Here is a 22662-nt window from a genome sequence, read left to right as displayed (position 1 = left end):
AGGGCGAGGGTTTACTTGAAAGATATTCAAAGATGCATGTGTATGTATAACCATGAATCTCATTGGCAAAGGCTTTGATCTATTTTTCGAATTACGAATTTCCCCTTTTTTGTATACTACGCAGCTGGGCCCGGCCGAGGTGATCATGTCACTTTCTTCTTCTTCTTCTCTTAGCTTTCAAATATCTAGCGCAGGGACCTATAGTAGTCTGCTCCATCTCGGTATCTTTCAAACAGGAACCTGGAGTAGTCTACCCCATCTTTTACTTCTTTTTTTTTTTTTTTCAAATATCTAGCGCCGGAACCTAGAGTAGTCTACCCCATCTCGCTATCACTGAAATATCTAGTGTAAGAACCTAGAGTGATTCTACTATTTTAGTGTATACATACATAGGTATAAGTATCTACCATTATCATCACTCTCTCCATTCCAAAAGCCCAGTTTCCCACATTCACAGATCAAGAATACCAACTTTCTCCATCCCAAAAACTCAGATTCGTGCATTCACAAATCAAGAATCTCACTTTCTCCCTCCTCCAAAAGCTCGGTTTCGCAAAATCACATATTGAGAATCCCTTAAGCCCCCCGCCCCCTCCCCCCGCTCAATATCCCGACTTCCGTCGACCAACTACAACATACCTGTCATGGAGGGCAGTAATGATAACCACAACAACACCGCCGCCGGGATTTCCAATCATCCGTACTTCCACATCGGCTACGCGTGTGTCTTGCTCCTCGCCGTCTCGGCCGCGATGACATGGGGGACGCCCCCCTACCTCTCCTCTCTCATCGTGCTCATCATGGTCACGGGATACGCGACTTTCGTCCCGAGTCCGCGCCGATACGAAGGACTTGCATCCGATTCGGGGCGCACACTCCTCCCAATCTTTGAGCCATCCAAGGGATACGGAGGCACCACTATCGCCGGGCTCCGCCGACCATCATGCAACCGGCGCCTCGGCTCGTCGGAGACGCTGCCAGGGACGATGTCGGAAACGCAGTCGGAGGAGGTGCTGTCCTCGGGGACGCTGTCGGGAACGTTGTGGGGAACGCTGTCAGGAAAGCTGTCGGGGGAGCGGTCCTCGGAGACGCTGTCCGGGGAGCTGTCGGGGAAGCGGTCCTCGGAGACGCTGTCCTCGGGGACGCTGTCGGAGACGCTGTGGGAGACGCTGTCGAGGAAGCTGTCGGGGAAGCGGTCTTCGGAAACGCTGTTCTCGGAGACGCTGTCGGAGGCAAATCCGGACGTACCCAGCAGCGAGGTCTGCCAAGCGGATATGCTCCTCTGGAAGTCGTGGGTGAAGGAGCTGGACGCGAAGCGGGAAACACAGTCGGCGGCGGATCCGGACCCGTACTCAGGCAGCAGCGAGGTCTGCCAGGCGGAGATGCTAGATCCGTACGCGCGCAGCCGCGAGGTCTGCCATGTGCAGATGGGCGTCTGTCAGGCGTTGAAGAAGGACTTGGAGGCGGAGCGGGAAACGCTGCGGCGCACGGCGCAGGAGTGCTACCGTCGGCATGCGAGCGCCGCGGGCACGTTCGCCTTTGGGCCGGAACACTCGACGCAGAAGAGCGGGTACGGCTGGCTCCAGAATGAAGGGCCGGCGTGGTGGGCGGCGGATCGGGCGCTGCAGGAGAAAACAGAGGAGATTCGGGAGGTCGAGAGGAAGATGAGGGCGTTGAAGGAGGAGATCGAGGCCTTGTTTTGGAAGAGCTGCGGCTGAAAACGGGCGGGATCTAACAGCGGGGGGGGGGGGGGTCGGTCGGTTGGTCGGTCGGTCGGTGCTGCTGCCAGAGGGATTCATTTGATCTCGAAGCGGCCAGTCAGGTGGGCAGCTATATGGCCTCGACTACAGCGGCGTATTGTCGGGAAGACGGTATTGTGGTGTAACCTATTCTCCCAAGGACGGCATAGTTCCTCCAGCAGCGTGTCAACAATCCAAATTCATAAAACAAACAGCAGAGAGGCTCGTCCATGTGCATCGCAGTCCATAAACAGAACAGGTAATCGGTAATCCACCTTCATAATTATAATGAATCCACCCATCTTTCGTTGTCTTTCAGGGTCATCGAAGATTCTTATCAGGAGAAGAAAAAGGCAAAACGAAAGAGAGAGTCGAAGTTATTGAAGAGAGTTGCTCGCGTATACGAGCAATGGGCGAATCAGAAAAAGGGAACGCGAATGATTCGATAGATAAACACACCACAGCAACGCGCAAAGATTATCGGTAGGCTATCACTACTGACTCTTTTCGCAAATCCTACCTACCCATCAGAAGAGTGGAGATGTACAGAATCCTATGCCAATGTTATGTCGTCGCGAACGCGTGGCTAGCGAAGTCTTCACTGGAAACCGGCCCCCCCAGCCGCAATCATGTTTGCCTTGTAAGAGTAGCAGATTCTGAGCAAGTAGTGAGTAAGAAGTAAGTATGATTAATTTCATTCATTGTATCTGCTTTGCGTAACAGGTGTTGGCATTCGTCGGAGTTCGAAGATTGGAGTGGAGGTTAAAGTTAAGGTTGAAGTCGAAGTTGAGGTGACTGAATGAATAAACATGATCTTAATATAGATCTCGCTTAATATCTATTCCTATCACCTCCTATCTTTTCCGTCCTCCGTATAAAGTTTTCCCAGTACTTACGAATTTCCTGCAGGTTAAGGAAGGAGTACAAGTCATGCTTTAGAAATGGAAACATGACGTAGCCTCTCCTGATGTTATCTCCAGTTGCCTTAAGTAGGATCTCCTTACTTCGTATAAAGTATAGATACGCCTGTGCGGACCAGGATAGTCGGGACTCGGATATACAGTATTACTGAATTACGGCATTAATTAATCATGCCTCAAACCGCCACGTCGACGACCTCCACGTCTCGGATCCGGCTTGGTGATATGTAACTGCACGTACAGCTAGATGGCGATAGTAGTAGAAGAAGACCGGTCCAGAAAAAGGGCAGCTTACTTACTGTACTGTTCACATGGCCTTTGTTCTGCTTCTACTACTGCATACGGTTGAGATAGCCGAGTCGAGTCGAGTCACGCCGAGCATATTTTCTCTTTCTCGTTGTACTCTGTCGATCGCTGCATGTCTCAATACTGTACGGTATTCGTTTCCCTATTTTTATCGACTAACGCATGCCTTCTAGAAACAAATCGAGATGCTGCTTGCTTCTGTATCGAACGGACTTGGAATTTAAGCCTTGTCGGTCTCGGCATCCTACGGGTGACCGGATAGCAGCACGGGCGGGCCTGAGCAGATTTTTTGAATGCATCAGCTCCTGAGTATATGTATATAGTATAAGTATAGAGTATATGTATATAGTATATGTATAGGGTATGTGTTAGAGTATATGTATAGAGTATATGTATATAGTATATGTTAGAGTATATGTTAGAGTATACGTATAGGGTATATATATAGAGTATGTGTTAGAGTATATGTATAGAGTATATGTATATAGTATACCTTATGTTAGAGTATATTTATATAGTATATGCATAGAGTATATGCCACGGTACAGGCCTAAGTATTACCCCTCGAGGGTGCCTCAAAAGTTTAGTTTCCAACAACAACCGCCTGTTTACCCTACCCTCGAGGGGTAATACTTAGGCCTGTACCGTGGTAGTATATGTATATAGTATATGTACAGAGTATATGTAAAGAGTATACTTGTATGTATAGAGTATATGTACAGAGTATACTTGTATGTAGAGAGTATATGTACAGATTAAATGGAAGTATTTATAGAGTATATGTATATAGTATAGTGTAGCTTGTGACTACTCGATGGATCGGTAGCGGTGTGAATGATCATCGAGATTTTCGTTTAAAATTTTTTTTCTTTGTTTGTTTGCTTTTGTTTTCTTGTCCTTGGGTCATCCGTAGTACCGTAGTAGCTCGAGTGCCGAGATGGATTACGACGACTGCCGGGTTCTGGGTTGAATGGAGCTGCAGTGGGGATGCTGGGCTCCGTACGGTACGGAACGGATACGAAAGGATGCATATGCATGAAGTTTAATGCCCCAAGTGCCCAAGTGCCCAAGTGAGGGGCACAAATTTGACTGCCCTTCCTCCCTACTTTTCCTACTTACAAACGACCTACCTCATCTTTGCCTCTCCCTTCTTTTTCTCCGGGACACCCAACTCCGCAAACATCCTACCTGCCCATCTACCCATCTACCCATCTACCCATCTACCCATCTACCCATCTACCCATCTACCCATCTACCCATCTACCCATCTTCTCATCTTCTCATCTTCTCATCTTTATCAACACCTCGCTGTCTATCTCTCCCGCTGTGGAACTTGCACAGCCCGACCCACCCACCTACCCACCCAGCCAGCAGCCAGCAGCCAGCAGCCAGCAGCCACACGCCAGCCACCCGCCATGGGCTCTGCAATGTCCTCTCCCTCCATCGAGCGTCGTCGCCGGTACGGCCCCATCGTCAGGAACACCTCACCGAGATCATCCAAGGCATCCGCAGATCGCGGGGGGCCCTCTACACGGGCACGGCGGAACACGCAACAACACGCCCGGGCAGCCAGCGAGAGTCGGGGCGACGATGACTGTAGCCTTGCCGGGAGCGGGTAGACGAAGGGGATCGAGGACGGGTTGAACGGGCTTTCAAACCTGGGTACGGAACCCCGGATGGGGGGGGCTATGGGAGGGAAGCGGACCTGGATGGTGAAGCGGGAATTCGAAAACGCTGTAACTTCATTTCGAACGAAAGGCATGGCGGCACAAGATGGCCCTTTCGTTATTTGTGGTGGTGGACAGACAAGGCTAGACATACGTGTACACACATGGGAGTATGGGCAATTGGGGCTTTGAAATCTTTAGGGACGCTGGGCCATGGGAGAAACATTAATCTGCGCTACGAATACCATCGATCTTGAATGAATCATGAGAGCCATCTTTCCATTTGCGTCTGGCCAAAGTGCGATGGATCAATTAGCATTAACCCCGGGCGAAAAGGATCGATCCCAGGGTCTCTCACCCGTCGGCAGAGACTCGGGCTACACAAACTGGCGCAATCAATGTTTTCATGCTCCCTTTGGTGGTTCTGACCTCCCTGTCTTTTAAGTATTCAACGCCCAATTTGTAGTCCTTTCCAATTCAACGAATGTGCAAACTGTAATGCTCGCTTCATCGCTGGTGCCATGAAGGCCGAAGTACAATACTTAAAAACCACGCAGGGAGTTACCGTTAACGACCAACATCCTCATCAATCTAGGATTCAAACATGCGATGAAGGGAAGCTGTGTATATACATACATAGTAAGTAAAGCGACTTGACCTAGTTCTTCAAGTCCGTATACTAGATAGACCTACTCGATCGACTCGATTTTGCTTCTCTCTCGGCTGCCCTCAACTTTCAAGCGAGAGAATCTGATTACTAAGATTTCGTAACGCGAGACTTCTCTTTGCTTTCGGGCGAGCTTGGATTTATTTGCGGATATGTATCCATCTATCTGCGGAGCATGGAATCTTTGATCAATGATCAGTGAAGATGTCCTTTTGCCACGCCGTGGGTGTGTGTCAGCTATTATAGCTCTCCAGCTTGAGCCTGAACATTCTTTTCTCGGTTGAAAGTAAATACAGAACATGATTAGTTCCCTGGGATGAGATTATGATAGACTGTCTGGGTATTATTTGAAAGACGCAGAATTGTTGAGCGGTAGTACTTTTAGAGAAAAAGGTTTGTATCTAGGAGTCGTTTAGTGGAAGTCTTTGTTAGGTTTTTTAAGGAGGACGCTATCTATAATGAGCTTGACCGGTATTGAACGAGGGGAGAGACGAGATTTTTACTCCCTTTCTTTTCCCCTTTCCTCCTCCCCCCCTTTTTTTTTTGTTGTTGTTGATGTTGTTTCATAGCAGCTTTCGCTTAAACCAATTAAGTGATACTTAGAATCAAGAACTCGGAAGGCGTAGATTCTAGTTGAGAGAGAGCTGAAAGCTATTACATACTGTAGGAGTAGCCAGCCAAGAGGCTCCGTAATCCCAGAATAGGAATACGGATTGGTAAGCCCAATCTATTCCAACAGTTATGGAGATCCAAGATTCTCTAAACCAGCGACGACTCAATCGAGCAGACGTAGCGATAGCCCGGCCCACGGCTCGACACTCAGTCATGTTGTATAATGCCAGAGAGTCAGAGCACCTGGGTAGAGCAAACTCACCTTGTCGCTTGCGAGGCCGGTGCGTCAACATGCTCCTCCTTTCAAACCAAGCGCACACGCGGCCAGGGACCCAGCCTCTTGAAGCTCAGATACTAGTTGTCCCCGTCTAGCAGCACGGTCTTTTTGCTCCCCTTTCCTTCCCTCCTCCAGTCTTCAGCTATATTACCGTGCAGCCAGCAAAAGAATCCGATCAAACTCCATCATTATCAACATCATCCTGACAGGCTGGCTGAAAATGAAAGTGAAAATGCAAAATGCAAAATGCAAAATGCAAACGTTGAAAGTGGCGCATGGTACGTAGAACGCCTCCCTCGCTTCAAGAGTCAACAGCAACGCCCATTGACTCACCACCTGGCAATGCATCGGCAGTTTTTCTGAAAACAGATACGAACTCTGATCTATGGTGCTTTTCTAACCTTCCTCAATTTAGCTTGTTCATCTATATACGTGCTCGCACGACATGCTGTCCGAAGCTGAAAGAATCTAATATCGTATGGAAGCAAAATATCCAGTTTCGATATTCTCCACGTCCAAAGAACAAGCAAGGTTTGTAGTCCTGCAAAGCCCGGATAAGAGTCGCGGCCGGGTGCTTAACCAAATGGCCATTGAATCGGCATCTTGCTTTTGATTCGATGCGATTCTGCGCGTGTACAAGTTCCCGTCTTAGTAAAACGAGCGCTGGTGTCCGAGCCATTTTCCTTTCTTAATTCAGATCATCGGCGTTTGGTATGAGATTTTTTTATTTTCCAGGAAATGAGAATCGGCTTGGAAACTCGGAATTAGGAATCGAACCTTGGAACTAGGAATCAGAAAAGAGCAGTCCTTGTTTCTTGAACATCTTATGATTTCAAGCTCTTGAGCCCTACCTTTCCCCCTAATTTATAAAGTTTAGTGCTATCGTGAAATTTATCTAAAACTTGTTAGAGCTGTGATATGTTCAGAGCTTTGAATTTCATTATAGTTTATGCTTAAGTAGAAAACGAAAAAGATTCTTCGGCATGAAATATCAAATTAAGCAATCAACGAAAATATGCAGAATTTTCAGCCGAGCTGTTGGAGAATCAAATCTAGGAGCTTTATTCTCTCAGAGAAAAAAGAAAAACCTCTCAGAGAAGTCATTGAACGAGTTCTGGAATAGGAACCATGTTCTTAGAATATCTCGGAAAGGTTTTCGGAGTTCCGATTCCTGGTTTCTAGCTCCGAGTTTCCGAGCGACTAGATTTACCAGACGCCACTTCATTCGCTCTGATTCTGTGTGTGAAAATAATGTTATTGGTTCTGGAGGGTGGATTGGGGCTTGGATTAATGTAGGCGGGTGATGAGTTGGCATGGCATGGGAAGATCCGTTGAGTCGGCGCGGGGTTTGTGGATTGCGGTGGTGAAGAGACTCAACCACAAATTGCGGTGCGCGGACTCAAAAGTAGGAAGGTTATCACATGTGGAAGTCGACAATCAATGCTCTGAGTCTATTGCTCTATTGCCAGAGATGGAGAGCGGGTGATAGTATAGTGTCTAGTCTTTGATGATACCTCACACAAATCGATAATTCACGAGGTGGGAAATGGGAAGTGTATCTATCTCGCGACAAGGTATTAACTGTATTGATAATACAGACATCCAGTCAGACGTGAGCAAGTGAATCCTTTCAAGAGAGCCAGGGATGGTATCTGATGTATATGGGATGATGTTTGGGTGACCCGAAGAACAGAACAAACAAACCCAGCTTTCGCTGGGTCCTGCTACCCGGGATGCTGCCCCCTAATTATCACGGATGAAGGATTTCCAAGGTATAAATTACGGAGACATAAGAAAAACAACAACACATATATATATATAAATAGAATCCCTGGCGCGGGCGAGGAGGTCAAGATAAGCTCTGCACCAGGTCTCTGTGGGATGCTTGATTGGGAATAATGACAAGCATCGGGGCTGTGCAACCTCGATTTTTGCCAACAATATTGCGTCTTGGTATGGAGAGCTTGTGTTGCGAAAGAGAAAGAGAAAGAGAGAGAGAGAGAGAGAGAGAGAGAGAGAGAGAGAGAGAGAGAGAGAGAGAGAGAGAGAGAGAGAGAGAGAGAGAGAGAGAGAGAGAGAGAGAGAAAGACACGCCAGCACCAGTAAGAAGGAAAGCATGGCCAAGTGAGTCCCTCACCCGCTGGTGATACAAATCACAGTTTCATTCACTCAAAAAACATCGAATATATGATAAGGGGGGTATTAATTAGCGTCACATTGCGGAGTCTACATCTCTATGTGCTTTCTTCCCGCGGAACTTTTGACGTTCGATCCCTTCCTCGAGGAAAGACGACAGCAGCGCCGCAAGCCGCACATATTGCAAGTTTCGCCCGCAAGACCTCAATTTCCGTAAGACGGCGCGTTGACCAGCAATGCCATCAGGCACCCGCCGATCATACCGGCAATGGGGATCGTCATGACCCAGGAGAAGAACAGGAGGCCGACGCGCTGCCAGTTGACGGCCTTGTAGGTCCCGTTGCAGAGCCCGACGCCGACGGTGGCGCCGGTGATGCACATGGACGTCGACACGGGGAGCTTGTACTGGGAGAAGATGAGGATGGTGACGGCGGCGCCCATCTCCATGGAGGAGCCGCGGGACGGCGAGTGGTAGGTGATCTTGTTGCCCATGACCTTCATGATGTTGTAGCCGTAGGTGATGAAGCCGATGCAGATGGTGGCGGCGATGACGGCGATTTGCCAGAGCGCGACGTCCGCCTTGGAGGCGACCGTCTCGCCCGTCCTCCATGCTCCCCACATCCCGGCCCAGACGCCCACGGCGTTCCCGACGTCGTTGGCGCCATGGGCAAAGGAGGCGGTACAGGCGGTGATGATCTGCACAAAGGAGTAGAGGTACTCGACTTCATTCTTGTACATCGTGGCCTGGAGAGATGGTTAGCAACCTGGCTGCCGATATCCAATTACAAGGAGGATATATAGATGATAGATAGATAGATAGATAGATAGGATGATCAGGGAGGGACTGACATGACCGTAGACTTTGGCCATACGACGCCCTTCAGGCGTGCCGAGAATACCAATTTGGGCCGAGTGGATATCGTAATAGAAACCTGAGAGACGTCGTCAGTCAATACAGCCGATTGTGGCAGGTTTTCGGTAGATTTAGGTGCCTTACCATAGATTCCAGCGATTATCACGTAGGCAGGGAGACGATTTAAGAGGGCAATCATGTTGTGCTTCTCGTAGATCTCCCCAGTACCCGCTCGGTGCTTGTGCACGTGGCGCATTGCCTGTTGTAGTCGAGAAAGGTTAGTTGGGATCTCTCAAAATCGCGAGGTGGAAGGTTGTTGTTGTTAAATGGTGACTGGACATACCCATCCCAGAGGACCGCGGCTCTTGCGGAGCTCCGCGTGGTGCCTTTCCTCGGCGCGCCGGAGAAGGAGTCGGTACTGAAGTTCGGGATTGTTGGCCGCAAGAGCGTCTTCCAAGCTGCGTTGTTGAGCTTCGGTTCGGCTCTTGTTCTTTTCCTGATTATCGTCCAGGCTTCTGTTAGGGGAGATCTCTATAGCATCGTGGTTGTCCTCCTTGGTAGGCAGTTGAGCTGGAGCCATGAGCTCTCCAGTATCATCTTCGTCGTGTTGAATAACAGCGTAGTTGGGCACACGAGCCTCGGCTGCGTCGAGGGGTGGCACTCGTAGAAAGAGCGCAGGTCCTTGCCAGATGTCGGTGATTTTGAGCGTGTAATCCTTCTTGATGACTTTGCAGAAGACGTAGGGGAGGAAGAATAAGGCAGAGAGGAGGGCCAACCCAAAACCAGCACCGAGGGTCACACCGGCAATCCAATAGCCTGGCTTCTTGTCCAGACCAAGCTTCGGGGAGCCCTTGTATACAATCGAGAGCGTGCAGATTGTGCCTGCAATCAAGAAAAAGCACGGCGAGGTGTAAACGGCCCATTTGACGGCGTCTCTCCTGATATGGACGGTCTGGCCCAAGGTTAGCATACTCTCGTCCCTCCACCTCATCAGACTGCATCGAGGTCAAGCAACTGCTTACGTATTTGATGAGCGAGAAGATAACGGCTCCAAAGAATCCGGATATCACAGGGGCCATGCACAATCCAGCAAAGATGGCACCGAGTCCGGACCCGCCGCTCCAACCCCATTCGACTTTATCGGATCCGACGGCAGCGACACCGACACCGGCGATAGAGGAGACCAAGGAGTAAGTCGAAGATACGTGAGCAGAGTTGCGCGTACACCACATGACCCAGATTGCCGCACCAGCGGAGGCACAAGCGAAAGCGAGCAGCTGGACATCAGCGTCGCCGTTGAATGATTCAATAGGGATACTGATCTTGTAAGCCGAAGCCCAGCAAATCACGGTGAGTTGGTAGATGGCAGGTTGAAGATGATGATGTTAAATGTGGTGTTTATGGCCGGTGGAGATTTTTGAGATCTAAGCGACTTACATTCCATTCCTAATAGTAGAAGCTGTTCGGGCACCGACTGCCAGAGCACCGGTCATTTCGAAGACCACGCAGAGCACCATGGCCTGGCGATACGTGACGGAGCGCGACGACACAGAGGTAGCCCAGGCATTGGCAACATCGTCTGCACCGGGTCAGGCACTGTTTACTAGCTGATCTAGACTCTCCCAAGATAGGCGAGGCGCCAAAAGACTAGTGAGCGAGGAAGACGTACTTGCACCATTGTTATACGCTTCGAGGAGCGCAAAAATCGTCCCCAGCGCGAAGATGTAGGTGTAATCGGTTAAGACGGCCATCTTGTCGACGGTTCAGCACCTGGTGTTGGGGTTGGTGTTGGTGTTTGTAGTCGGTAGCAGTGGATATTCTCCCTCATGACAGGAGGACTGAAATGCGGGAGCGACCCCGGGTGATATATAAGTTTTCTCATTTCCAAGATAGGTACTGCTTGCATGCCTATTCTTTGCTCTCTCAATATCACCTTTTTCCGGTAAAGCTAGATGGACATGGACGACACAGACTTCGGCTTCCCCCACGTGTGCTCGTGCGCAACCAATGCCCGTAGAACTAGGGTCGAGGAACCCGCAGGGTGGTGTGAATCCCAAGAAGCTGGGCGTCGGATGGAAAGCTGGGCCATCTGGGCCAGCTGGGCAATCTCGGCAAGCAAGCTGGGCCATCTGGGCAAGCTGGGCAAGCCGGCCAGATTGTACTACTAAAGGTGATTATTGACATAGGCCTCGGCAAAGAGCGTCCGAAGTACAGAGTTGCAGTGAGTGCATATCCCGACTACCACTATGAGTGGATGGATGCTACAGGGGCTGTAGCTGAAGGCGACAGCTCCGCGCTTGCCATATAGTGTACAAGTAGAGTTCCGGAGTTATAACTTGGAGTAGTACAGTACGACTCACCTGCAGCGGCTACGGAGTACAGTACTGTACGGACTGTACGCTACGGACGGAAGTCTAGAAGTGGCAGTCTCCCGAATGGCCGAAGGGGTGTAGTCCAATGCCGGAAATTTGGCTTTGCCGAATATACTGCTAAAATATGCAACTATTAGTTCTCGCAACACTTGTACTACGTTTGGTCGACAGTGTTTTGGTTTGACTCTAAAACTTCGTCCCACTGAAATAGGGGATGGTTTGGTTATGCTTCGAAAGTATTTTAGTTTGATTTTAAAAGTTCGTACTACTAAAATAGGGAAAGGTTTGCTTATGTTTCGAATCGATGCTTGGCACTCTAGTATCATGATGCAATAGGTGTCTTAAGAGGTTTAAAATATAATAGCGTCTTCGTCAACTAAAAGTACAGACCACATCCTGGTTTTACCGAGAAACTTTTACCAAAACCTATTTTGGCGCTTTGGCCCGCGGTGTACGCATAGACTCCGGGGTAAATGAGACCCTTACCCTCCGTACTCTTCCGCCGTAAGAAGGGCACTACGATACTTTGCCTATCAGAGGTTTCCCCTTACGAACCTTCAGCTCTTTCTTGCGGCAAAGAGTTTCAAAAGCCGAAATAAAATCAATCGGCGCCCGGCGGCCTCCGGAGAGAATCCCTTTTCCTTTACCGGCGGTTGAAATACCATTTTACGAACCTTAACGCTTTCGTCGATTGAATCGGCTTCATTTCCGTTATAATTCGATTTTTTTTATAAATGATTTAATTACAAGTTTGCATTTAATTTAAGTATCTGCTTAAGATGATCTACTAGCAATACTAAATTATTAATCTCTCGGAACCGTTTTTAGAAAAGATAATCATAAGATGATCAAATAATAATTTAAATAATTTCTTCTTTGATTTTAATATCTTTTTCTCAATAATTTCTTCGACACGATAATGTAATATATATCCGATAAAAAATTGAAATTATCTTAATACTTTATAAATTCTCTATGAGCTTTAATTATAGCCCAATAACGCTTTAGCATACTTTTAATAAGCGCTCGAAATTAAAATCCGCCGACCTTTTTTTTAGTTATACGAAGTAAGGGATTATCAAAGTACTGCTCGATTAAGATAGTTTGAATATAAATCAAAACAAAAGGAATATCTTAACCGTTGTACTTTCGTAATTATTACTTTGTTTAGGATATTCTAAGCGAGGTCAGCTGACTTACCAGAACTTTCAGCAAATAATTAGAATATTCGTTTCTGTTTTTAATTATAATTCTATTATATATTATATGAATTATATAAAAGGCTTTAGAACTACTTAATAATATATATAAGACTTGAAAGGCCTTTTGTATTTACCTTAAGCAAGCAAGCAATTCAAATTCGTTTCCTTTATATCACTTTCCAAATCTCACATTTTATTATACGATTTACCGTTAGAGTAATATCACCTTTCATAGTTGTTCAGCTTTCAAATAAAGAATTTCCAAAATTAATCTTATTTATTATTAAAATGATTTTAATTAAATTTATGTTTACCGTGCTTTTATAAGTAGCGTATTTAACTACCTTATTATTCTTAAATAGCTAGCTTGCTGACTTGCGCATTGCTTTAGTATTTCTGCAGTTGTTGTGTTTATTTACGTCGGGCGGGTAGCAGGCGAAGCCTACCGCCCTGGGACCTCCCATGGGGTACGGCGACGTGCTAAGCTAAGGAGTTACATACAAGAAGGCTCCAGAAAGCAATTCATTGTAGTATTTCTGCAGTGAGCGCACAAAAGCAAGCTTTTAATTGTATAAATGAGGCCGAAACCGAAGCCGTATGCCGCCCAATCGCTAGCATAGACGCTAGCTTCAGTGGAAGGCTCGTAACTGCTTATCAAATTATTTATATAAAGTCTTTTCAAACTTTTAATTACACCATACATCATATTTGCTAATACTTGTTAAACTAAAGTGCTTTCTGACTGATAATAATTCCGTCGCTTCCTTCCGTATAATATGCAATGATCGCAGAAGTCTTCGCGAAAATGCTTGTGCTATAGTATGCCAATTAATCTAACAGCCTTTCGATAGCTTTTCTTAAATGCATGCGAAAGACTTTAAGCGTTTGATCGTGATCTTCCAGCATCGATCGACGTGATTCACTCGCGTGGGCGTCTTTGATTGAAAGGAGGGAGGCGTAAAAGAGTTTATATAAAACTCGTTCCACCGCTGAATTGGCTTCAATTCGTTTGCTTTTGATATTTCTGATATCAATCAAAAGTTTGGGATATTTGCTACATTTATACCGATATTACCTCCCTTTGTAAATATATATGGAAAGTAAAATTTTGCAATTTCTTTAACGAAAGCTTGAATTATTAAATTTATAACGATTCAGCCTTGAATAATATGTTTAAGCAAGCGCTACGTAATACTTAGGCCTATTATTACTACTAGTTGTAGTAGTTGTACTATTACAACGTGATAGGCATATGGGTTACACCCTGAGGGCCCGAAACGAAGGCTTTTACTAAGGGAATTAGGACTCTCGAGGATTTCGAGGTAAACTATGGAAAATCGAAGAGAAGCGTCCTATTGGATCGGAAATACAATATAATTTTATCGACTACTTTCGAATTCTATTCGATGGGTATTTCAATGCTGTTTTCCTTGACTTTTTTTTCCACGATCGTTACCGATTTTATATTAGATTCTTTTTCAGATATACCGTAAGCGAGGCGGAGGTGTAATATACTATTACAACCTGATAGAATAAAAGCTTATAAAAATAACAAGAACTTACCTTCAGGGTGTAATACTTTGGCCTACCGAGGTACTACGTAAGTTGTAGTTCAGAGTACACTTACGGTATACGTAGTAAGTGAATCAGTACAGCAATAAAGTTAGTAAGACAAGGAGTATGCGAAAAAGTTTTTTTTCTCGGATATCGATCGTCTTACTCCGTACATGACACGTTTTGCATCTTAGGCTCCGGGATACGTATCACTTACTCGTTTATCACCCCCTTTCCGAAACCAAAGCGGAAGTATGATTTACAAAGTGCTGATAAGAGGATTAACCAATAATATTATAGAGACTCACTTAATGCAGTTTTCTATAAAGTGCTCATGGGATTACTATGCAGCCCGCACAAGGAATCTTAATGGCAGTATGAAGGGCCGAGGTAGAGCGATTCAAGACTTGATTAGATTCTGCATCTCACGACTCTTGTTGTCCCTTGGCTCGAGGCCTAAGAACTCCGTATTTCTTCTCCACGTGATGTTAAGCTTGGCATGGCCTCAACTAAATCGACCATACAGAATCGCTATATCCACTACGTAGATAGATAAGCTTAATGGGGCAGTTTCGGAGCACAGAAAAGGACGTGTACTACGGACATTCGCAGCGGGTTTGAGTCTTGGCTTTAAATTAGTATCCGGAGAATTTTCCGCAAAGAGCGGCAAGTTCTTTGAAGTTGAAGTTTAAATGCCTAAGAAATCTGTTGAAGTTTAAAAGGCTAAGGCCGGCTTGCGGGCTGTACAGCGTCATAGGCGTAAGGTGTTATACCCTGAGGGTACGAAACAAAGGTTTTACCAAGGGAAATAGGATTTTCGAAAGGGTCGAAGTACCACGGTACAGGCCTAAGTATTACTCCTCGAGGGTGCCTTAAAAGTTTAGTTTCCACTTTAAACCCCCTGTTTTCCCTACCCTCGAGGGGTAATACTTACGCCTGCGACGTAGTATGTTAACGTTGCATTTCTGAGGTTTTTTTTTTGTCCTAATAATAGCGCTGACTTGTTAGTAGTACCTTCGGGCCTTCGGGCTTTCGGCAACAGTCAGTCCAATCAAGTGTCTTTTTAAAACTTACATTAATAATAACCCAATAAATGATAAAGCTATAGTTTTAAAATTTTAGTACCTGGAAAGAGCTCGGTTGCATCGATTGATACATATAATTCTTGATTATAAGACTGTTTTCGTTATTAAGTTATTCAAGTTGCAAATCGTGAAAAAACTGATGTCTTTAAATTTCTATTGAAAATGATCGGAAATCGCGATTTTGATCAAGAATAAGTCAATAATAATAAGAGCTTTAGTAAGAAAACTTAGATGCACGAAATGGTAAATAACGTATACTTTTTTTATTAAAATACTTAAAATAATAATTATTACTCAAAAAGTGCGATTGTAAAGGCGAAAAAAGCTCGGATAATTAAGCGAAAATTCAAGAATATCAACTTCCCGATCATATTTATAACTTGAATAAAATAATAAAAATAAGGGCTATAGTAATAGAAATATGATTCACAAGTCTGCCTTATCAATATCATTCTAAATATTAATTTTTATTTAGATTTCTTGAACAAGATACGATCAATAATAGGATATATAAATTCTTCGATACAAAATATATGATTTTCAAACGAATTTAATCGTGATTTGAATACTATTTGGGTTATTTACTATAAAGTAGTGGATGGAAAGATTTCATACTTAATATAAAAGTTATAGATCTAGATTACGCCGACCTATGCATGTAGTTTTTAATATCATAATTCTAATTGATATGAAATTATTTTTAATATAAGTTGAAATGGAACACTTGCTTAATTAGACTAGGATATTTGGTCAGACTGACTATTACCGAGATCCAGCAGGTAACAAGTCAGCGCACTGACTACTACTATCAATACCAATATGGATTTTCTTCTTAAAGTTCTTAGAGCTTCTGATTTTATTCGAAATAATCGATGACGTATTCGAACTCTATATAACGACGCCGATTTTTCACCATTTCAGAACGCTTTTTAAACTAAATTCACAATCGATTAAGTCAAATATGCCGCAAAGCATGAATTGATACTTCGAAAACGTACTGCACGATTTGTCGCACTCGATACACCGATAAGACAACGTCTTGTCAATTGGGTCTTGACGTCATTAGCCAGTCGAAGCCATTCGAAAAATGCTGAAAAATTACGTAGTAGATCCCCGGTTTGATGGGTCTAGACTGTATGGAAAAGGCTATTCAAAAAGCCTTGATCAGAAAAGGGTTTGCTCGCCGAATTTAGCAAAAATATCCTCTGTTAATAACCGATCACGCTACCGAGAGTAATAGAGTTTTCATTTTGCATGTTTTCTTATAGTAGGTGGTTATGAATAGTAGATTTAGCATTCGTGCATGGCCCTTTCGGCAGCGTAAGATTGCTATCCAAGCATGAGCCGAGTCCCCGATTGGATCTTGGACTGCGAGCTTTAGCTTTGAGATGGCTGCCAGCCGTACAGATGTTTGAGTCCATGACACGCAATAATAGGATATGACGTCTCAAGTGTTACCGCCCTTCCTTAAAGTAAGCGAAACAATTATGTTTCGCGAAATAATTGTATCTCGCACACATTTTTTATATCATATTAAATTGCGAGCAAATCATAACCTCTTAAACGACATTTTTCAACTAAATGTAATTGCGTATCTTAATAAAAGTGGGCTGTTTTTGTACTTCGAAATATAATTAATAATATGCTATTATAAGTGCTATTCGAAACTTTAAAGCTGAATATATTATTATATAGTTTATATGAGACCTTTTCATTATTCCCGCGCAAATTTCTAGCTCGTAATATTAAACACGATTTTCGAAATGCTAGAATATAGCTTAATCGTCGGTTTCCTTAAATTTAATTCGAAAGAATTGACCAACTTGCTACTGTAGCAAGTCGCCACCACCAAGGCGGGACCGACCGAGAGATGCTTCTTCGAAATCGCGAAAAGCATCTTATAGCAAAAGAAATAGAAGCTGATAATATTATTTTGCTTCTTTTTCGAAATGCAATTGCGAATGAAAAATCTGCATTAAAAAACGTTTGAAAAAGAGAGCTTGCTAGGTTCACAAAGGCTTCGTATCCGATCGAGTAAATATTTTTTTGCAAATAAAAATCACTTCCGAATTAAATAAAATCTATTAGATTATATTTAGATTAGCGATAAAAATAAAAGATATAAGCGACTTAATATTATATCATCGTCACTCTTAGTATAGATAATGCTCAAAAAGTAGAAAGAGTTTAAATAGAAAGTCGAAAAAAGTAGACGAGATTCGCCGCGTCTTTAATCCATAGCTTGCTTTTCTTGATTTAATTCGAAAGATATGCGATATAATAGATGTTTTTGAGTTTTATTAAGATTTGATAATCTAATAATATAATATATGTATACTACGTATATATAATATATGTATATATATATATATATATATATGTATATATTAAGTTATATAGTTGATATTTTAAGAAAAATATATATCTGATTTCTTCGTTATCTTTTAAGCGACGCGGGATACAATTGTTTCGCGAGATATAATTATTTCGCTTACTTTAAATGTCGGACTACTGGCACGGCCATGGGCACGTGAGGGTGATGGCACGTGGGGAGGCACGTGCTGCCGTGGCTCCTGCCCCCTTAAGGGGCAGCCCACTTTGTATGGAGTAGAAGGATCATCAACAAATACAACCACAACACGACTGATTAATCACTCAACCCCCCTGTGACTTACCAACATTAAAGAAGGGCTCTTAAAGTTGAGACGTCAAGTCCTACTATTACTCAAGTCTTCCTAAGTAACCACCAAGGCAACTTTGCTCGTCAGATGAAAGGACTACAGGCTGATTCGTAACGAATGTTGTATCGTAGTGCAATACGGAGCTTGACTGTCTTCGAGCGTAGTGACGGCGTCTTTGAAGCCGATGTTGTTCCATGTCGTAAGATACACGTCCAGTATATCAAGCTTCTTCTCACCTATTATGTTATTGTTTAAAATTTCTAAGGGAAGGCGTGCAGTGCGGTCGCTGCCCCGCAGGCACAGAGTTCGGAGACTTGCGGTAAGATTTGCCAAAGTCCGCGCGGTAAGACAAGTCGTCTCCATCTGTGAGGTCACTTCGAGAATCTCGTGGTGCTTAAGGGCGGGCTACCGCGAGATGATCGACCAATATAAAGATCAATCCTGATACACTTATAGGCAGTTGACTTTTGGTGATGGTAGATACGTGCAAGTTTTGTGCGCCAGCTTTGTACGCTAGCTCTGCTAGGCCGGCTGACAATCTTGGAAGGATTCTTGCAGACCTTGCGATACGGATCTAAACTTCACACTGCTTCAAATCACTGGACTCGCACGTTTGAGAAAACAGAAGATCGTTTAGGTCAGGTTCTTATATATGATAAATCCGAGGCCTTGCAGTTAGAGACCACCGAGGAAGCGCATGGCGTATCCCCAATATTCAAGCCATAGGAACAGCAGGAAGAAATCGTACGATGAGACATCCATCCTTAGTCGGCTGGAATATTGCCTCTACCTCCGGGTCCTCGTAGCTTAACCTCCATCCATACCAGCCTCAAGGAGATCAAGTAGCGGCTGACGGCGTTTACAGATGAAGGCGATATACAACGCATCTGACCCACCAAAGCACATAACACAAGAAGAGCATTCGAAGAGTCTGGCGAGGCAGATCAATGGTTCCAAAAGTCAAAGTCAACTTCAGACTGGCACCGTAGCCATGGTCTACCGAGCTCATCTTATATCCAGGCTGAGCATAGAAGACAGAAGAGCCTCCGAGTGATAGATAGATATCTTTAATTCATTCATCGCTATCCACCGCCACAAGATAATTTTATTCTTCTTCAACGAGCAAAGGTGGATTTACCCTCTCTCGAAACGAATTCCAGGAATTTCTACTGATTATTGTTTTCACCTGGATTATTATATAACAACAACATTACAGCAAATAGTAATGCACTGAATGCTAAGGACTTAGATCTTGCTTGCTTGTTTATAAACAAATTATAACCTGGTTACCGTAATCCTGTATAAGTATGTAGCAGAAGACTAGAGGATGAATAGCTTAAGTATTCAAATGGGTACTCTGTAGGTAGGATATCCAGTCGTACCATATGTCAATTTTACAAGATAGAGATCCGGTTGGCCTCAAACCTTCGATTCGAGCTCGAAAAATCACCTCTTTCCAAACCAAATGATTGTATTTTTGGAAGTTAAGGATGATATCTGATACAGATGCTCGCAAGTCCGAGAAGAAAGCAGCTTTTGTAAGCCGCCTATCCTAGGCCGTCATCACTAGCGCAATTTCTGTCTGAAAATGCCTCACAAGCCACGGCCATCACGAAACTAGCATCGCGCTCCCGCATCTTCAGGCTGTTGGAGTCCCATGAAACACTCTGGTTAAAGAGTAGATCTTATAGGCGCCATGAATGAGAATGGGTGATACCCGGGTCTTGATTGCGCTATTCTGAAAGAGTATGTGCAAGCAGCTAGCTCTTAAGGGGATCTCGGTTGGCGAGAAGAGATGCATGCCAGTCCGAGGCGATGGAATCAAGGCAGGATTTTAGTGGGCTGTGCATAAACTGTGCCGCTTTTTCTGTACCCAGCACTCTGCCTCGACGAATACAAAGCTAGAGTGACGCATCTCCAAAGAGCGTAAAGATCTCCCACACACACAGCGTCAAAGCCGAAGCAGAGGGCTAGAAACATAGCCTAAAGACAGAGACGACGGAGCTTGGAGACAACTCAGAGCATCCTCGGAATTCCTTGGGGCGCATCGAATGGCGCCAGTCGTAGCTCACCAGCGGGAGTTCCTTCGCGGCAGGGAGGCTTATGCCACCTGGTGGGTGCAAGGTGACCGAATAAAGTACTTGGGTATCTGATCCTGTGCAAGCCGGAATTACCTTACGGCGAGATCGCTCGATTCCGGAGAGCGTGGAGCGCAAAGATATGCCACTGTGGAGGCTTGCTCAAGCCGGCTATTGTGAAGATGCCATGGCACGTTGGTCTCTATCTCCAAGATGAATATATGCCATCTTAATGTGAGTGGCTCGCATGAGATATATAAGAAGGATCGTAGCGGAAGGATCGTAGCTGGTCAGCTAGTTAGTCAATCGTTATCTATTCCAGCTGGTATATCAAGGATGACTTTTCGCCTTGGGGGTAGTGTGGTCACTTAGCTGTAATAGTCTTGGCATAGGATCCTGGGCGTCGCGGATGACCAGCAAGTTAAGCTGCTATATTGGGCAGTGATCTATCCTGCGAGCTTGTTGTACTATGAATTTTCAAGTACGTACGGTTATAAACATCAGGATCCAGCGATGATGAGTCGAGGACGACTTGACATCTCGCTTGACAGCTCGAGTATTAAATCTCGCGAGCAGTGAAGCAAACCAGCCAGCGGCGAAAACATTTCGCTTAGTTTTATAACGCCGCGCATCGCTTGACTGCTGCGCAGGCCGACTTATAGTTTATGAAAGTGTTTCTTTACCGCATCCAGCCAGCATATCTGTCCTGGTGCGTTAATCTTTGCAAACCGAGGAAAGAAATAGCAAGTTTTTGAATTGTTGAATTGGCTCGGCGTAGATTCGACTTTATACTTGGGGTGATTTTCGATAAGTATGGGGACAGATGTGCTGGCATACATAAGTACCTGTGCTGAAACCTTTTCCGATGTTGGAAATTACTACGTCGCAGGCGTAAGTATTACCCCTCGAGGGTAGGGTAACCGGGGGTTTCAAAATGGAAACTAAACTTTTGAAGCACCCTCGAGAGGTAATACTTAGGCCTGTACCGTGGTAAGAGCCTGTATAGCTCGCAGTTACACGTCCGTGAAGTTAAGCAGTTAAGTTGATCTTAAACAGGATCAACCCAACTTGAAAGTGAAAGTTGCACGTTCCAAGGCTTGTAAGGCTCGCAACTAGCAAATTAAATAGCAATTTGCAACTTAGGTTTTAGGAAATGAGATTAATTCGTTACTACAACTATCAATTATTATGATAAAAATCGCAAGCTGCTCCTTCGTCCGCATGTATCAAGTATTCCGCAATTTGGCTTTGCGTATTAACAAGTCTTCGATGTATTGAAAGCTTTTTTAAGAGACTGTTGAGCTATTTCTGATTATTTGTAGGTGGCTTGCAAGGAGATCTTCCACTTATTGAAGACCTATTATCTCTAAAGTTTGCTGAAGTGTTTTTGCGAAGTTGTTTTTACAATACTGAATAGCGCCGCATGCTTTTATCGCAGTGTTGTACAAAAGCAGACCTGCAATACACATTGCAGTACTCAGTCCTATAAACCTTATTCCGCGTTACATTCAGCGATAACACCGATTATTATGATTGCACAGATTACGCCTTTTCGAAATATCTCTAAAGAAGCTATTGCGATAGCGTTATAGAAGGATAAAAAGATAGTCAAAATAAGCGAAAAGAGAAAGGGGAGAAAAAAGCTTGCAACTCGAGCTTGCAACTTGAAAGTTAGAGTTTTTTTCTTCAACTTCGATTTGTACTTACGTAGTATGATGCAATTACGAGTTGCAAGGTCAGATGCATACTTTATAAAATTTACGTGAACGAGCCATACAGATTAATTAATTCATGCAACTTGGCTTGCATTTGCGAGCCATACAGGCTCTAAGCGAAGTGCCTATTGATACAGTATAATAAAGTAGAAATCAAAAAAGTAAATCAGATCAGACGACGGATGGAATCCTGGTAGTAAAGTCAAGCGCCAGCCATTTTCTTAATGACGCATATCGGTAGTACGTCTGCTCTACGTATCCTGCCGCTCTATATACAACTAGTTGTATGAGCTGCGCGTTGAGTTCTTAGGTCGTTTCATTAAGCCGAGCCGAAGGCTATGATTTGGAAAGACACTCTTTCCAATGTTATTATTATTATTATTATTATTATATTTATTAACGTCAGGCAGGTATCCAAAACGTAATGCTTAGACTTTAAGACCTCCTTTAAGGTACGGCGACGTGCTAAGTAAAGATAAAATAGTAGCAGTAGTAGTACTATCCAATCGAAAGTAAAAACCACGTTAAAAAAAGCTTTTTTTTAAACAGCCCCGGGTTTTTAATACCGCGGTATCGCATAACCTTTATACCACGGTACAGGCCTAAGTATTACCCCTCGAGGGTGCCTTAAAAGTTTAGTTTCCACTTTAAACCCCCTGTTTTCCCTACCCTCGAGGGGTAATACTTACGCCTGCGACGTAGTAACTTTTACTCTCCCCCCCATGAATAAATGTCGGACCCAGTTTAGGCCCACAAATCGTAGAGCGGTGGTTTCTTAATGGCTCAAAGCCCTGTCGA

At 44.5% G+C, this 22662-nt stretch overlaps 2 protein-coding genes across 2 annotated transcripts; one reads left to right on the top strand and one right to left on the bottom strand.

The window, feature by feature from the left end:
* Positions 1–644: 644 nt before the first annotated feature.
* L3040_002904 (uncharacterized protein) lies at positions 645–1718 on the top strand (the record flags this gene model as incomplete). The annotated part of the gene is made up of 1 exon (XM_007292094.2): positions 645–1718. The coding sequence occupies one exon, from the start codon at positions 645–647 to the stop codon at positions 1716–1718; it is 1074 nt and encodes a 357-aa protein (XP_007292156.2).
* A 6810-nt stretch (positions 1719–8528) lies between these two features.
* L3040_002903 (uncharacterized protein) lies at positions 8529–10928 on the bottom strand (the record flags this gene model as incomplete). Its single annotated transcript, XM_007292092.1, has 7 exons — positions 8529–9068; positions 9174–9256; positions 9322–9436; positions 9521–10129; positions 10200–10494; positions 10615–10756; positions 10847–10928. 7 exons carry the CDS (start codon positions 10926–10928, stop codon positions 8529–8531), a joined length of 1866 nt encoding a protein of 621 aa, XP_007292154.1.
* Positions 10929–22662: the final 11734 nt, after the last annotated feature.

Source organism: Drepanopeziza brunnea (genome assembly GCF_022702325.1).
Source record: "Drepanopeziza brunnea f. sp. 'multigermtubi' strain 214-2 chromosome Unknown ctg4, whole genome shotgun sequence".
Lineage (NCBI taxonomy): Eukaryota > Fungi > Ascomycota > Leotiomycetes > Helotiales > Drepanopezizaceae > Drepanopeziza > Drepanopeziza brunnea.
This window is presented reverse-complemented; position numbering and strand designations above follow the sequence as displayed.